At 35.3% G+C, this 18258-nt stretch overlaps 1 protein-coding gene across 2 annotated transcripts; it reads left to right on the top strand.

The window, feature by feature from the left end:
• The first annotated feature begins 36 nt into the window (after positions 1-36).
• On the top strand, positions 37-16498 carry ARV1 (ARV1 fatty acid homeostasis modulator). Of its 2 annotated transcripts, none has more exons than XM_087718115.1 (5): positions 37-195; positions 5960-6079; positions 7033-7186; positions 8390-8614; positions 16238-16498. In XM_087718115.1, the coding sequence occupies exons 1-5, from the start codon at positions 88-90 to the stop codon at positions 16342-16344; spliced, it is 714 nt and encodes a 237-aa protein (XP_087574241.1). In that variant the 5' UTR covers positions 37-87; the 3' UTR covers positions 16345-16498. The 2 variants fall into 2 exon arrangements, with proteins under 2 accessions (XP_087574241.1, XP_087574242.1); XM_087718116.1 differs by having other exon boundaries at positions 37-186.
• The last annotated feature ends 1760 nt before the right edge of the window (positions 16499-18258 follow it).

Below are 18258 nucleotides of genomic sequence, written 5' to 3' on the forward strand. Positions count from 1 at the left end.
GGCTCTGCGGGAGGAATGCGGAAGCGAGCGAAATCAAGCGCCCTCCGCAAGAGTGTTTTTTTTCTGGGTTTGTTTTCCTCTGGGAAAATGGAGGAGTCCTCGTGTTATCGGTGTATTGAATGCAGTACAAAAGCGACTGAGCTGTACAAGGATTATCAACGTGGTGTGTTGCGGATCTCTATCTGCGTGAGTTATGTGAAGAAGTAGGAATTTCGAATTGATAGATCCACCTTGCATTGATATTATTATAGTTCAGGGGTCTCTTGGCAACTTTAAGCCTGGAGGACTTCAACTCCCAGAATTCCCCAGCTACCTTTGACGGGAAGTGCATCGACATTCCCTCTGAATTCTGAAGTTTTACCTTTAGATTTAGTGCTAATTATAATTTTATTCATAGTGGAGTTTTATTTCTCCTCAACATGGAGTCCTTTACAGCCTGAAGATATTTGAAAGCTTTTAAACAGGGGTTCCAATTTTTTTTGCAGACGCACCTCTTTTTAATGTAATCCTAATGTACATTACACATGTCCCCTAAAAATTCAAATATCAAAATGAACACAAACAAACAATGACAATAATCCAATGCAATTGTACAAAAGTTAGAATTATTTTAAAAATGTAACTAAAAGATTCTGCATACCTCTCCTGGACTCTGCACTACCCCAAAAGAGGTATATCTCACAGTTTGGGAAACCTTGGCTTATAGAGATCCAATCCTAAACTTGCAAGGTGTTTGTTCAGATAATTCCTCATCCTAAATTAAGACTAGTGTTTAAACTCTGAAAACATGTAAAGGGATACTCAACATTCCCTTGTTTAACCTAGATGTCCTGTTATGTATTGGTAAGATGTATTATGGGATGTGAAACTGTAATGGTAGAAAGTGCATTGAGCCTAAGATGGATATGAGTTATTGTTTTCCAAATGTGCTGTGTGGATTTCTTCTTTTGAAAACTGTGAATATCATTTAACATATTGTTAAACAAATTTGTTCCTTAATAGGTTTCACACAATATTTGATTAAACATTTCCATTTCATCTCCAGTATTGCTGTCATGTTCATCAAACTCCAATCTGGTTTTCTCCATTTAATCACTTTATTTCTTCTCCAATCTACTCCAGCATTATTTAGTGACTTCAAATTTAGATGGCTTTTTATGACTACAGATATTTTTAAAAACTTTTTATAGCTGTCTTTAGTGTTTAATTGAATTTAAATGCAAATATGTTTCAGTAAAATTGAATGAACAGATATGATGGACGAAACCTGCTTCGTAACAATACAGTAGTGCTTAAAAGTTTGTGAATCCTTTTGAATTTCCAATATTTCTGCACAAATGCTGTATGTTCTAATACATCTGTACTCCACACAATTCCTAGAATTACATGAAGAGAATTCAATTAAATAAAAGAGTTGAAAACATATTTGTTTATTTATTCATTGAGTGTGGCAAGTTGTGCCTTATTTAAATAACCGAATTCTGGATATTTGCTATCAAAATCTGATCTTTACAACTCTCTATGTGATAGTGTGTCCTTGAACAAAATGAGATTTCTGAGAACTTTTGAAAAGCAGTTGTTGATGCTCAGCAGGCTGGAAAAGATTACAGATTTATTCTCAAAGTGTTTAGATTCCATCAGTCAGGCAGATCATGTACAAATGGAGGCAATTAAACCTCATGTTTACCCTTTCTAGGCTTGGTTGACCAACCAAGATCACACGAAAAGCAAGTCACATAATACTTCAGGAACTTTTTAAAAAACCCATCAGGATAATATTTAAAGTAAAGGCTCTCTTGCATTGGCCGTTGTCAATGTTCATTCACAACCAACTGGAAAACACTGAATAACAATGGTGCCCATGGCAGACTTGCAAGGAGAAAGCCACTACTCTCCAAAAAGAATGTTGTTGCCCAATGGTGGGTTTTTATTATTTTTACTACCAGTTTGCTCGTGGATGCGGGCGGGTGGGAGAAGCTTCCCGCCACTGCTACTACCGGTTCACCCGATCCAGGCCAAACCAGCAGCAAGTCGCCTTTGCTGCAGCCCATCTACATGTTGTGAAAGACTATGTGGACAAGCCAAGAGGCTAAAATTCTGTGGAAAGATGAGACCAAAATAGAACTTTTTGGTTTGAATCAGAGGTGGGTTCCTACCAGTTCGCACCTATTCGTCAAATCTACCGAACCGGTTAGAAGAGGTTCCACCAGTGGACCCGGAAAGCAGGCTACACCTACAGAAGAGGTTCCAAACTTTTTTGAAACCCACCACTGGTCCTTGGATATGATTATTCTACACCATCATGCTCCTATTTATAAAACTCAGTGCCTCTGTGAAAGGTAAGGATGACTACTGAGTTTGTGGTGCAATCAGAACATTGCGTGTGTTGAAGTTGTTTTAACGCAAACCAAAGATGCCTTTTAAAAAACAAGCTTACATCCTATTCTTATGCATGCCAGTGCTGCGTGTGAGGTGATTTAAGGTGGTTCTGACAAGTGTCATTGGCATCTTCATATCCGGTCACATGGGTGGCAAGCCACTCCCATCCGGTCACATGGGTGGCAAGCCACTCCCACAAAGGAGGCCACACCCACAGAGTAGGTTCGAACAATTTTTGAAACCCACCACTGGTTTGAATGAAAAGTATAATGTTTGGTAAAAGACAAACACTATATTCCAGGATCCTATCTGAAGCATGAGGGTGGCAGTGGCACCTGGACTAGGACGGCTTTTTAATTATATCAGCAAATTCTACAGGAAAATATCATGTCAATGAACTGAAGCTGAAGAGAACATGGGTCTTGCAGCAACACATTGACCTGAAACATACAAACTGTACAACCAAATATGGTTAAAGCAGAAGAAACTTCATGTTTTCAGTCTTAATCCTTGACCCTAAAGAAATGTGGAAGCACCTGAAGTGGAATTTCATAAGAGGAATCCCAGCAATATCTCTTGTAGCTGTAAATAGAAATGGGCTAAGCCTTTTCCAAGCTGATGTGCAGGATTGATCAACAGTTATTGGAAATATTTTGATGTAGTTATTGCTGCCAAAGAAGGGCACATCAACTACGAAAGCCAAAGATCATGTACTTTTGGCACACACAAGTTTTGGATCATTTACCTCAATAAATAAGTGAATCAGTATAATGTTTTTGATTTAGTTGTTTGATTGGTTTCTGTTTAGGAGTTGTAGCTGGAGAACAGATCAAGTTTGAGATCATAACATTGCAGCATCAGTAACATTGAAAATTCAAAATGATTCTCAAAACTTAAACATTGATGTATATGTGAACTAGTAATACCATGTTTCCCCACTTATTTCTTTTGAGCCCCGAAATAAGCACTTGGCCTTATTTTCGGGAAAGTCTTATTATTTTTGAGGTGCAGGAAGTGGCAAGCATGGTCACCTCATGGTTGCTGCTGTGTTCCAATATTTTCATGGAGGGCTTATTTTTGAGGGAGGGCTTATTTTAGCACATGCGTTCAAAAGCCTGATTGGTCTTATTATCCGGGGAGGTCTTATTTTCAGGGAAACAGGGTAGTATATATGAAACTTATCCTGGAATTGATTACAACTAGAACATGAGTCAGCAGTCAACATAATAAACGGGCAAATATAGCATAAGCAAATTGACAGAAGAGTGGTTTCCAGATCTCAGAAACTATTATTCTACTCTAGCATTGGTTTGATTTAGCTCAAGTATTATTTTCATTTTTGGGCACAAAAATGTTAAAGAGAAAATGTGCCTCTGGGCACATTTGGATTTCTAAGAACATGTCACACACTCTCCTCATGGCACCTAATTTTCAGTCTAATTTGCCTCTTCCGTTTTTATAGAGTACATAAAAATGGAAGAGGCAAATTAGACTGAAAATTAGGTGCCATGAGGAGAGAGTGTGACATGTTCTTAGAAATCCAAATGTGCCCAGAGGCCCCCAAAGAGTGAGGAAGCCTGTCATGGACCATGTCACATGGAATGGAAATTCAAGGGAATGAAAGGCCCATAATTGAGCAAGAGTATTGGAGATTCCAGGGTTGCTCTTTCCTACTTGTGCTATTTTCTCCCTCTGACTATATAGTTCAATGCAGCACAGTCAGTATCCTTCAGCCTCCTTTATTTTTTGAAATAGGTTTTTGGGTGAAATCAAAATACCATTTAAGTAAGATGCACTCCCCTCATGAAACAGAAAAGCCCCCCCCCCCCCCCAAAAAAAAACCCAGTTCTAGTTTCCACAATAATCAACAGACAGCTAGTATATGTAATAGAAGAGCTGGATACCATAGCTCTGCAATAGGAAAAATGAATATAAGAGGTTTTAACTACAGTTGTATCTTTCCAATGTCAACCTTCTGTAGCAGGTTTATTATTTCAAACCTAATAAAACAGATTTTTCTTATGTAAAAACTAGATTGGAGGTTCCAGATTGTAATCTCCGCTGTACTTTATTTTATCAAACAAGTTTTACAGCAAGAATGAAATCAAACATAGCAGTTAATATTCACTTGCAGTTGAAATGTATATTTATGTAATAACAATGCCAATCAGAATGTGGGATACCATCCTTTTCCTTGATCAAATATATCCTATGGATTAGAAGTGGCTCTATGTGTTTATTCTGAAAGTTGGTGAACACAGTTTCATATCGTGAATAAAACATATGTTAGTACTATATTTAAAAAATCAAGCAAATATGCAATGATATAGTTCCAGCAAATATAACAACATTCTAAAACTACAAGCATGTTACCTTTGCTGCTTAGCTATATCCATTTTGCATAATCTCCCTGATCTCTGCATGCCTTAACATTCCCCTAAATATTAAAATGTAGCCCTCAACCACCAAAAGGTGATTTGTCCTTTTTTAAAAAATCCTTATATTTTTCAGTTCTGTATTATTTTAAAGATAAATATCAGGAACAGTCAACAATATGTAATTGTGCAATAGACATACCATGGCAAAACCAGATTTGCTGTGCATTTCCTAATAATCCTCAGTGTTAAAGTTGTCTCTTCTACTGTTGCAGCATGCAACCCTCCTCGTTCCAGCCCCCCATGATCTATGACTGGTATATGTCTGGAATGCATTTGTACTTCCTGTGTTGAAAGAGCAGATCATGTTTTTATGATCCCATAGATTATCTTGTAAACAAACCATACATTTTGCTTTGTCTAGGTTTCAAATGCATATATGTATTTTGATAGTGTATAATGGAACCAGAAAACAAATTAAAAGTTCTTCACAAATGAATGCATATTATCAATCTTAACTTTTTGTATTTGTTATGTGTCTGAAGTATTTAAATCTGTACTCGGGCTAATTTTTTAAAATATAATTTTGATTTTCATCAATTGAATGTAAAGCATCAGGAAAAACAAAGTAAAAAATGGAGGGGGAATAGAATGCATACATCTATGTTATTTATCTTTAAAAAATATTATTACTAATATTGTGCATTGACTATACACAGGAGTGAGGATTGGAGTGAGAATTCAAAATTGAAATTTAACATAGTGGTTAAAAATAATAAAATTATTTTTAAAAAAAGCAAAAGAGAAAAAATGTGCATGTAAGAAAAAACATTGAAATATCCTCGCCTTTTTCATTTTTTTCCTTTTATGTTCTTTTCCCCCCTAATCACAATCCCCTATTTAAATAGGTTTATATTGCGCTAAAAAAGTGACTACTTGCCTCTGTTTAAATTGTTTTGATTATTTCATCAAATCATTTCTCTTTACGCTTGCTAAACAATACTAAGTAAAAAAATGAAAATATTACCTTCTTTTGTGGTTGTGACATAAATGCTATTTTGTGAAAATTACAGTATAAAACAAGATAATATCCTATATAACCCTTAATTCATAATAGAACTTTAAAAATTCTTAATTCTTTTAATGTGTTTCTTTTCTATTGTATTACTGCAAATATTACTTTGCTTTTGTTTTGTTACCTTTAGAAATCCTGCCAGAAGCCAGTGGACAAATATATAGAATATGATCCTGTCATCATCTTAATTAATGCTATCTTATGCAAAGCACAAGCGTACAGACATATCTTGTTCAATACAAAAATAAATGTATGTTTCTGTTGTTTCTTCTTCTTGTCTTAATTTGCCATATGATCTGTCAATCTTGCTCCAAGCTAATGAAAAAACTAACTTGTTTTGGACCTAGAAATATTGACTTTAGTGGCTTCCTATTCTAAAAATTGCAATATTGGATTTAAATATTACAAGTTTAAAAGTTTGTAGTTGTATCCTAATCGAGGAATTGGTCAAAATAAAGCACACTTTGGAGATGTACTGGACAACTATAGCCACTATAAAACAGCATGGCTTTCGATAACTATATTATATGCAAAGAGAATTCATAACATCTATGTTTTCTGAAAGTCTTGTCTATAAATTGCAGTTCAATGCTGTCATTTAGTGTGTAAATTGTTTTGACTGGAACTTCCTGATTTCTGCCTTGAATGATCCTTTAACCTACAACTATCAGCCACTCTTCTGTCATCTATTATTGTTGCTTCTACTCTTTCAATTCTTTTTATCTGCCTGGGCTGCCTCATCAATTATACCATAGTTAGTTGGAAGTTAACTTAGTGCTTGCTTCCATTTTCTGTCTGATTGCTAATATGTATTAATACTTCACAATATGATGTTTAACACTATCATATTTATGCCCTAAAATATAGGCTTTAATGTAGATTTATATGGACTATATAAAATTGAAATATAGACTGTATATGTAAATTTTGGATCTAGTACAAATCCATGAATTAAGTTGAAGTCTGGACTAGATCGCAGTCTGAGCTGAATTCTGTATCAGATTCACTTCTAATGTATGAAGTCATTCAAGACTTCAAAGCATGTCCCATAGCTTGGTTACCACTGTTCTTCAGTGGATGAGATCAAATGGCCTATATAGGATTTCTTAATTGTATTAGTAAAATGTAATAAGACGACCATGCTTATCAATATTTTGATTGTATAGTATTTGCATTTGACATTAATATTCCTTCCTGCCGCAGATTCATGGAAAGCTTTGCATATTTTGTTTGCTTTGCGAGGCTTATCTCAGGTGGCTGCAGTTACAGGATTCAAGTCAAAGTACTGAGCCTGATGATTTAATTAGATATGCCAAAGAATGGGATTTCTATCGAATGTTTGGAATAACATCTTTGGGTAAGATCAAATATTTGCTGTGGGCAAATATTGTTTCTGTTCTTTCAAACAGCAGCATTTAAACATTGACAGTTCCTTCAAATGCACTAAAATTCTTAAAATGTGTTGTAATATATATTCACGTAGCCAGTATTTCTCTTGCTTTCATGAATTTGGCTAGAAGATATCTCACAGTCAAAAGATTGTGGCGTACCATGGAAAGGCATATGTAAAGATACATTGGAGATAATGTCTAGAAAGGGTGTAGGAGATATACATACATACCTACACACACACACACATGTAAATAACACACACACACACACACACACACAATAGTAATGTATAGTAATGTATATAGAAGAAGTGTGTTGTGTGTGTGTGTGTGTGTGTGTGTGTGTGTGTGTGTGTGTGCATGCATGCTCCCTCCCATATTTGGGCATACAAAGTGCTTTGACATAACACTTAATTATTACCTTGGCTCAGCTGATAAGGGAGGAGAGCTTGTGGCTTAGTGGCTAATACAACTGCCTAATATATAAAAAGAGCCCAGGTTCGAATCCCAGTAAGGGTATGGGGACGACAGAAAATGAGGTGGCTGGATAGAGTCACTGAAGCAGTTGGTGTGAGCTTGAATGGACTCCAGAGGATGGTAGAGGACAGGAAGGTCTGGAGGAACGTTGTCCACAGGGTCGTGATGGGTCAGACACAACTTTGCAACTAACGACAACTATATTGATGCTGCTTTGAAGTTCTTAATGTTTATTTCTTTGTATACTGCTAGGAGATATTTTGAATATCAATAATAAAACAAAATTAATAAATATAATAGGTGTAACAACAAGAGAATCTATTTTTCTTTATGATACTATATCTGGGTTGGAAAAATCAATAGATGGCAAGAAAGATATAGAAAGTTATTACATATTGTTGACATCTAGTAGCTGTCAGATTTTTACAGCCTGGATATGGTAGTCCTGACTTTTCACCTAGCTTCTGTCAATCTAAAATTGGCCAGTGAATTTTTACTAGCTAGGGTTGGATAGTTCACATGTTAAATGGCTTGAAACTACAATATCTACATAATAAGTTCTTAGGCCTAATCCAAATCAAAGGCATGCCTTCCAAAACGCATGTGTGTAAGATGTAGTAAAATATATAGCAACTTAAAAGAACTTTTTATGACATCACTTCCTTCTCTAAATGTACCCATCTTCTACCCAGAACAAACTGCCTTTTTGACTGGCATCTTCACTGCTCTGTGGTTAATCAAACCTGCTGTCCTGAAAACCAAGGCAGATTTCATATTTCTTCTGAAAGCATTGCTGTTATCTAGCTATGGAAAACTTCTACTGATTCCAGCAGTTATTTGGGAGCATGACTACACTCATTTGTGTCTGAAGCTCATTAAAGTGTTTGTGCTGACGTCAAACTTTCAAGCAATTAGAGGTATTTTTCTCATTTAACTTTACTATTACAGTCATGCTGTTCAGGGGTAGATTTTCCAACAGTTTCCACTACTTGAAACAGATAGACATACAGCAGTAAGATTTAGGGAAGGAAACTGTATTTAGAGAACTGAAATTTTTGAAAGAGGCATTTCATTTCTTTGTTAAAAGCCTAGATACATAGAAATTGATATGGTATGCAAAACACAGCAAAAATTCCAAACACTATCTTTGATTCTAGTTAAAAACCATGATTAAAATATATAACAAATGTATAAGTAGTTTCTGTATCTAGATTTTGTTGCCAATTTTGTCTTGGAAAAATAAATAAGAGTGGCATTATTCATATATAATAGCCTTTTCTGTCCTGGAATTTGTTTATTTTTCTATATTTCTATGAAATATCAATAATTTTCAGATATTTTTAAGTACTATATTCTCAATAGGGTTTGAGTTTTTAAGTAACCCAAACAGCATCACTTCTGGTGCAGTAATTTTGAATTCGTTCTCCTATTTTGTCTTTATCAAATGCATAAGAAGATCCCTTTCCAAATGTCAAGTTTTTAAAATAAAATGTAATAACTACTTAACATATGCCAATAGAATAGTGATGTGGGCATAAGTATCACTATTAATATTAAATAGCTGTATTTAAAAAGAATACTAGAATTGAATATTACTGAATTACTCATTTTCCTAATGTGGATACTAAGGAGCAATTGTGCTCAGTAAGAAAAGGCTTATTATACATGCAATACTCCTATGATTTTACAATTAATTTGTCAACTAGCTATATAATTCAGATTTGATTTCCTTTATCTTTTCATTTATGTGGTAATTACATGTTTCAAGTTGTACATTAAAAAAAATAATTTCCAGGTGAAGAAGGGGGTTAATAAGCAATCCTATAGTGGTAATAGATTCCAAGGCTTTCAGCTTCCTCATCTAACTTCTTGCTGAGTCACAAACTGCCTTCTCACAACAGGCTAACCATATTGTACAAGTTTCAGTGACAGATGTGCTGCCTCGCCTGTTGGCCTTTATCTATTTGCTTCCTCTGCATGTACAAATCTCACTATCACCTCCTAAGTATACGGAATTGGAGCCTTTGTGGAAAAAAAAACCTATTACAGGTGATTCGGAGGAAAAGCTAACTAGCCTGCTAAAATAAACATGAAGCCCCCTACTTATACTTACAAACTTAGACTCAAACCAGGCTAGAACTTCAATTTGGAGCATTTATGAATTAAATTACTGGGTTTAAATTTGCAATCTGTTTTTGTGTTTCTCCTCAAATGTTGTTTCCAGCTCTATACACTTCATTCATTACAAAAGTGAAATCTCTTTCAAAACCTGCTTCTAATCTGTTTTTTAATATTCCTGTCAGATTTATAGATTTATCTTCACTCCTAATTCTTCCTTTTGTTTAATATTCATATTTATAGCTAATATTTTGGTTTTTCCTAAGTTTATTTTAAAGCCCGACACTTGACCATATTGATTAATCATATTCATTAAAACCATACTAGATTCCTGCGGTTGTTCCAATATTATGACCAAATCATCCGCAAAAGCGCGGACTCTATATTCTTGCTGCCTAATCTTGATCCCTTTTAAACCATCCAAGCCCCGTATTTTATTCAACAATACTTCCAAAGTTATAATAAACAATAATGGGGACAAAGGACAGCCCTGTCTTGTACCTTTTCCAATTTGAAAAGAGTCTGTTAGACTTCCATTGACTATAATTTGTGCTGTTTGCTGTTGGTATATTGCTTTAATTGACTGTAGAAAATTATCTCCTATCTGCATTTTTTGCAGTATCTTCAACAGAAATTGCCAGTTAACTCGATCAAAGGCCTTCTCAGCATCCAAAAATATAAACGCAGCAGGGATCTGGTTGTTCTTTCCCAAATATTCTAATGCATTAATAATTAATCTAACATTACTTTTCATCTGTCTCCCTTGTATAAAACCTGTTTGGTCCGTGTGTATCAATTGTTGAATGACCAACATTAACCTATTTGCTAATATTTTAGTAAAAATTTTATAATCTACATTCAGTAATGAAATAGGTCTATAATTTTTGGGTTGAGTAGTATCTTGTTCTTCTTTGGGTATCAAAGATATAAACGCTGTCTTCCAAGATGGAGGGACTTTACCTTCCGTTTGAATCATATTAAATAATTCTCTAAGAGGTTCTACCATTTCTAACTGTAAGTTTTTATAGTAAACCGCTGTCAAGCCATCTGTACCTGGTGCTTTCCCTAACTTTAATTGCTTAATTACCTGCAGGATTTCCCCCGAGGTTATTGGTTGATTCAATTTTTGCCTGTGTTCTTCTCTAACTGAAGGTATTTTCTCTTTGTCTAAATATTTGTCTATGTCTAAACCATTAATTTTATCCCCTTTATACAGTTCTGTAAAAAATTCCCAGAAAGCCTTTTGAATCTCTTCCTGTTGAAACACCTCCTTCCCTCTGTAAAACAGTTTAGATATATTTCGAGTTTTCCTTTTTTTCCTAATCTGATAAGCTAACCATCTGCCAGGTTTGTTTGCATTACAAAAAGTATTGTGTTTTGCATATAATAGATTAGTAGCCACCTGGTCAGAGATCAACATGTCAAATTGAGATTTTAATATGTTAATAGCTTCCTTAACCTTTGTATCGTCTGGGTTCATTGTTAACTCCAGCTCTTTTCTCTTAATTTCCTCTTCCAGTTCTGTTCGTTTTAACCCTTGCTTATTTCTATGTGTTTTATTTATATTCATCAAAACTCCTCTCATATACGCTTTGCTTGCGTCCCATACAAATTCCATAGATGTACCCTTATTCATATTCAAAACGAAATATTCAGATAATAATTTTTTACAATCATTAATATACTTTTCATATCTAAATAAGTTTTCATTCAATCTCCAAGACCTTCTTGCCTGCACTACCCTTCCCAACTCCATCCAAACTGGATTATGGTCAGAAAGGACCCTAACTGCAATCTTTGTTTTCTTGACCCTAGAAAGCAAATCGTTAGTGGTTAGGATAAAATCAATCCTTGAAAGGGATTGATGCCTGTCCGAGAAGAAAGTGAAGTCATATTCCTCTGCATTTCTTTCTCGCCAAATATCTCTCAATTCAAAATCATCCATAATGTCAAAGAAAGACTTGGGTAACTTTGCTCGCATCTTGGTATTTAGGCGGGAAATCTTCTTATCTCTCTTAGTGTCTATCACTCCATTCCAGTCACCCAATAGTATACAGGAACTATAGTCCCACTGTACTAATTTAGCATGAAGATTTCTATAGAATCTATCTTGCTGTTGATTGGGAGCATAAATTCCCAAAAGTAATGTCTTTTTCCCTTCTAAGATTAAGTCTAAAGCAATATATCTTCCGAAGGGATCTGCTTCTATTAATTCAGCTTTCATATCTTTTCTTAAGTATACAACTATACCATTCTTCTTTTCCATAGCAGAAGCTGCAAAATGTTGACCAAGTTTTGAGTTGATCAAATATTTTTGATCAGTTGACTTGATATGAGTTTCTTGCAAACAAATTACATCGTTCTTAAACTGTTTGAGATAATGAAATATTTTCTTCCTCTTCTGTGGAGAGTTCAGTCCATTGACATTCCATGTTAAAATCTTAGTTGTCATTTTTGGTTGGTTGAAGCATTTTTAGAGCTTCCTGCACGGCCTGTTTAACCTTAGGTCTAGCTCCTCCCATTGCTTCCAGATTTGTTGTTGTAGATCCTTGATCGCTGGCTGATGATTGTTGATGCTGTTGCTTTTTAGCTTGTTTCTCCGTACGTCTAGTAGTCATGCGGCTAGGTCTTGGTTCCATAGCACCTTGCACTTCTAGAGAAGAAAGATGCTCCATCTTGTCTGATGGTTGTGTAGTTTGCTGTCTATCCTGTCTTTCTTGTGGTCTTTCTCTGGGTCCAGATGGTGCAGGGTGTCCGGCCTTCAATATATTATAATAAAAATCTCGGGCTTTCCATACAGAGTTGAGGCGGTACCTTTGCTTATCAAATGTAAATATGATGCCAAATGGTGCATCCCATCTATACTGTATCTGACGATTTCTGAGTTCTTCGACCAAAAAAGCGTAGTCTCTCCTGGCTCTTAACATTGGAGGTGGTATCTCTTTCAAAACAACCAGGTCTTGACCGCCAATTTGAAGCTTAGTGTTATAAGATGCTTGCAGTACCATATTTCTAAACTCTCTTGTAGTAAAATATATAACGATGTCTCGAGGAAGCTGCTTCTGCTTTGCCAGCCAGGAGTTGACGCGGTAAGCTTTGTCAATTTGCCAGCCTTGATTGGTCCCTGGTCTTCCCATCAGGCGGTCAAAAGCTTCCGATAGGATCTGTTTCAGGTTCTCCTGTTTCTCCTCACGCAGCCCCCTTACTCTTAATGCGAACTCCATTTGTCGGTACTGTATCATAATAATTTCTTTTTCAGCATTTTCCACTTTTTGTTCCACCACCTCTGTTTTCAATGTCAAGTTAGCATTGGCATCATTAAGAACCTCTAAAGTATCTTCCACTCCAGAAATATGTTCTGTTAATACAGTTACAAGACTCAGCATGTCGTCTCTAATTTTATCAACCTTAGCCTCAAATTTCTCATACAACTCCTGTTTAAGTCCTTTTATTTCACTTTTAATTTCATTTTTAATTTCTTCTTTCATTTCTTTTATTTCCTCTTTTCTCTCCTCTCTATTATCTCTAAATTTATCTTCCATTTTAATTGTCTGTGCATTAAGAGCCTCGCTTAGATTACTCAGAAAAAATTCTTTCGTTAACACATCCCCAGCAGGGGGCGTAGGAAGCGGAGGCTGCAGCTTTGTGCCAGGCACTGAGGATGTGCCCCTGGAAGTAGAGGGTGACGACTTCAAGTTAATATTTGGTTTTGAGGCCATTTCAAAATTTATCTGCCTGCAGTTAATAAAACTCTATTGCCTAAATAAGCAGCTTTAAAAAAAGAGGCTTTTATTTTGAAGTTTAAGGCTTGGCAAAACTTTCAGTGAGTAAACATTGTAACAAGACCATTCAGCAGATTCATCACCATTTAACTTCCAAATAAGCAAGGTTAATAAAGGAGTAAAATTCTTCTATTGTGAAACCAAAACAAATGATAAGCAATCTCTTTGTTTTGAATTCTTTTGAGGATTTGCATTGTCTAGCAAAAAGTGTTCGTTATTACCGGAGAAACCAGGCTGCTCGGCGCCATTTTAGAAGCCTCTGAGTAAATAATTTTTCGGAGGAGAAAAGGAAAGGAAGCTAAAATGTTGATAAGCAATTAATGTCCACAGTGAACGGATCCAGCTCGTGATAAGAATAAATCAAACAAAACTTTGATCAGAGTGGGAGAGACCTACTTTGTCCTGCACAAGGCAGTTTGAAGTTCCCAGCACGGACAGCCGTTCTGCCTTGGGCTAGCCCCCCTTTCCTTGCAAGCACAAAAGCTGCAAAAATCGAAGAGCATTTGCCAGCAAAACAGTTTCTTCTTTCCTTCTTGCCTGAAGGATAAGAAAACCTGATAAGACGTCAGATGGAAGATCCTCTAAACAGGTACGTAGCCAGGAATTCGGAGGCAGCTGATTTTTTGCTGCTTCCACCAGTAGGCTCCTCCCAGGAAGCCGCCGGATGTGAGGTAGTTAAAAAAGTTAAATATCTTGGAGTTAACATTTTAACTTCAAATGGGAAATTATATAAGCATAATTATGAACCACTTTGGCATAGCATACAGACAGAGATGAAAAAATGGGAGAAATTGCACTTATCTTTGCTGGGTAGGATAGCGGCAGTGAAAATGAACATTTTACCAAAATTTTTATTTCTCTTCCAAATGTTACCTATACTTAAAAAAGATGCGAACCTTTTAGAATGGCAGAAGGGTATCAACAAATTTGTGTGGGCAGGAAAGAAGCCGAGGGTAAAGATGAAAATAATGCAAGATGTACGTGAGAGAGGAGGATTGAAACTACCTAATTTAAAAATATATTATGATGCAGTGGTATTATCTGTAATTAGTGACTGGATTCACTTAACCAATGATAGAATATTGAACATTGAGGGACACGATCTGGTATTTGGTTGGCATGCTTACCTGTTATTCAACAAAAAATTGGATAAGAACTTTAAAAGTCATATTTTAAGAAATGCTTTATTGCGGGTCTGGAAGAAATATCAATATAAATTAAATGACAAGATACCCATGTGGGCAATTCCTAGACACGCAATTGAAAATATGAATACAGCACAAAAACAGGACAGAATTACCTACAGACAGCTTCTTACCTCGGAAAGGGGGGTATTACAATTAAAATCTTTAGAGGTATTAAAAGAGGAGAAGGTAGTTCAAACATGGTTCCAGTATGGGCAATTACAGGCTAGGTGGAAAATAGATCAAAAAATTGGTTTTATTCAAGTTGAGGATAATTTGTTTAAACAAATAAGAGATCAAAGCTTAATGCATATAAAGAGGATATATAATGTATTGATACAGATGGATTCGGAAACAGAATTAGTTAAAGATTGTATGATAAAATGGGCTCAAAATATTGAGGAACCAATAATGTTGGATACATGGGAAAGAATCTGGGTAAGAAATGTGAAATTTACACAAGCTCAAAATCTGAGAGAAAATTTTTACAAGATGTTCTATAGATGGCATTTAGATCCTAAAAAGTTGGCTTCTATGTATCCGAATGTACAGCCTAAATGTTGGAGATGTGGTTCTCTCGATGCTACATATTATCATATATGGTGGACCTGCCAAAAGGTTAAAGCATTTTGGATAAAAATATGGTGGGTCATGCAAAATGTTTTTAAAAGAAGGATAAAGTTTAGTCCTCAGTTATTTTTACTAGGTATATGTACTGACTTTACAGTGGTAGAGACCAATTTGACTCTGCACCTGATAACTGCAGCAAGACTGTTGGTGGCGCAATATTGGAAGAAGGAAGACTTGCCTACAATTCAAGAATGGACATTGAAAGTAACAAACTTAGCTGAAATGGCTAAAATATCGGCATATCTCAAAGATCATTCAAATGAGAGATATAAACGAGACTGGAAAAAATGGATTGACTATATACAAAATAAATACGGGACTAAGAAATTCCAGTTAGCCTATGCTTAAGATCAGAAATGATTTAAATTGTTTAAAGTTAGTTCAGTAAGAAGAAGCTAAGGTCAATCTAGAATGTCATTAATTTCTTTATTTCTTTTTTCTCAATAGATTTTAGACTGTGTTAGTTAAAATTCTATACCGTGTACGGGTTCTGGGAAGTCGGGGGGGGGAAGGAGGAGGGGGGGTGGGGGGGTGGAGGGAGGGAGGGGTACACACAAAAAAAAAATTGTACTTCAATGTTTTAATGATTGACAAATGATGACATATTTGTGTTTTTTTTTTTTGAAGAAAAATAAAAAAGTTCTGGTAAAGATTTATAGATTTATCTGACATCCAAATATTAAAGAAGTCCATCCCTGCTTAGCTTCTGAGCCAAAACAAGATCTTCCATCTTATTCACCAGAAATAACATTTATCCATACTAATTTGTTATCATTATGGAAATCTAATGGGAACCTTACCACATTCTTTTTCTTTTGTTTTGCAGTTACTTTGAATACTAGCCGCAAACTGTGTCTGATGGTCATTTTGAATGGATTACTTTTCGAAAATGGCATCATTTACTTGTTCCAGAAAATAGGATGGGATGTCTGAGACAAACTTGTTTCCTTAGGATGATAGTGAAAATATTTTAAGCTGTAGAAAATATTGCCTTTCAAGTCATTCACTTCATCACCGGTCAGTATTTGATCACTCCAAACAAAGTGGTAAAGAAATGCTGAATGTAAATGAAACTTTCTATGCCAAACCAACCAATTGACCCATAATAATTTAAGAGTGATGCACTGATATTTAATTTTTATAACAATTTTGCTATGTTTGATGTGATGGTGTTGTGCTAAAGTAAGAATATTGTTCTTTTAGCTGTTCTTTTTTCCTTCTGCATTCCTTTACATTTAAAAGAAAAGGGTATGCGATTGTTTTATTATAAAGTACAAAGAAGAAAATTATCATACTAAAAAGATGCAAAATGACAAAACAAGAAAAAAAACCAGTTTGACTCAAAGGTGTGTTCTGACAGCCACTCATAAAATAACAGTAAAGTGGCTTCACTTTGACATTTCTGGCAGTTGTGCTACTGGAAACACTGGAAATATATTTTTATTTGTGGAGTACTCATACTTTTAAGTTGATATTTATACATCCTCCAAGGAACAAATATAATTTTGTAGACATATTTATAAATAAAGGATTTTTTTATGACTAAATGCAACCTGTCTCTTTAAGAAACAGTATTATACCCATGTATTTAGGAGTAAGCTTCAAGGCAATCAAGTTACAGAAGTATGCAATGGATCTGATATTAATATTGCTTCATTAAGAGTAAGCTTGGCGATGTCATCCTATGATATTTACTCAGAAAAAGTTGTAGAGAACTGCAATCACTTTCCAATAATTATGTGCTTTTATTCTGAGCTTCACAGGTTACATGAACATGAACTGAATCTGCACTAAAGTGATTTGAAAAATAGTTTTAAATTATCTCTCTTGAAATGGTTCCAGTGGAAATAACTAATACGACTATCACTGAGGGGAAAATCTTAATTTGTATGAATGTTTAATTCCAATTCCAAACTGGAATCAATTTAGGCTAGTACAGGATAATAAGAGCCAATATTGTCTGATTTAAATTATTTTAAAGCTAAGCAAGTTTTGGATGGGCAAAACTATTAGTAGATTATCTTTAGAATAGAATGGAATTCTTTATTGGCCAAGTGTGATTGGACACACAAGGAATTTGTCTTTGTTGCATATGCTCTCAGTGTACGTAAGGAGAATAAAATGAATTCATCAAGAATAAAAAGATACTTAGGCTAACACTTAGTGATAGTCAAGGTTACTAATAAGCTCGCAAATCGTACTAGGAATCAAATAAAACAATATAATTGAAAGATACAAGCAACATGGTTATAGTCAGAAGTGGGAAGAGACCGATACTAGCAAGGAAGAGAAGAATAATAGTAATACAGTCTTAGTAAATTATTTGACAGTGTTGTGGGAATTAGTTGTTAAGCAGAGTGATGGCATTCGGAGAAAAACTGTACTTAGTTGTTCTGGTGTTCAGTGCCCTATAGCATCGTTTTGAGGGCAGAAGTTGAAACAATTTGTGTCCAGTATGTGAGAGGTCTGTAGATATTTTCACAGCCCTCTTTAACAGTTAAAGTTTAATCAACGCTATTCTTATTATCAAGAAAGTGACAAGACTTTATTGTTAATAACTAAAGCAACAAAGTTTATCCATATGCTACCAAAAACTCTCATTGTCGTGAAATTTTCTGGATGAAAATAGCGCATCATAGGTCAACAGTTTTTAAACCAAGATACCTCAAATGGGCTCGCTTACAGAATGTGTCCAATATCCAGGACCCTTGACTCCCAAGGGAATGGCATTTAGTGAGCCTATGTCTGTTTCAGTATTATTGACCCGTGCTACACTGCTGGGCTGCTGCTATGTAACTTTCATTTTCAAAGTTCTGTGACAGTTCCCAGTCTTGTAATCCCTTGGCC

The sequence above is a fragment of the Thamnophis sirtalis genome, unplaced genomic scaffold, assembly GCF_051295495.1.
Source record: "Thamnophis sirtalis isolate CommonGarterSnake01/CBP01778 unplaced genomic scaffold, rThaSir2_p1.2 scaffold_6, whole genome shotgun sequence".
Taxonomy (NCBI): domain Eukaryota; kingdom Metazoa; phylum Chordata; class Lepidosauria; order Squamata; family Natricidae; genus Thamnophis; species Thamnophis sirtalis.

Bases quoted from the DNA above. Each gene is read 5' to 3' on its own strand.
- ARV1 (XM_087718115.1), top strand. From the start codon at position 88: ATGGAGGAGTCCTCGTGTTATCGGTGTATTGAATGCAGTACAAAAGCG. The intron at 7,187-8,389 runs GTAAGATCAAAT...TCTTCTACCCAG, and splicing joins GTTTGGAATAACATCTTTGG to AACAAACTGCCTTTTTGACT. The intron at 8,615-16,237 runs GTATTTTTCTCA...TTTGTTTTGCAG, and splicing joins AAACTTTCAAGCAATTAGAG to TTACTTTGAATACTAGCCGC.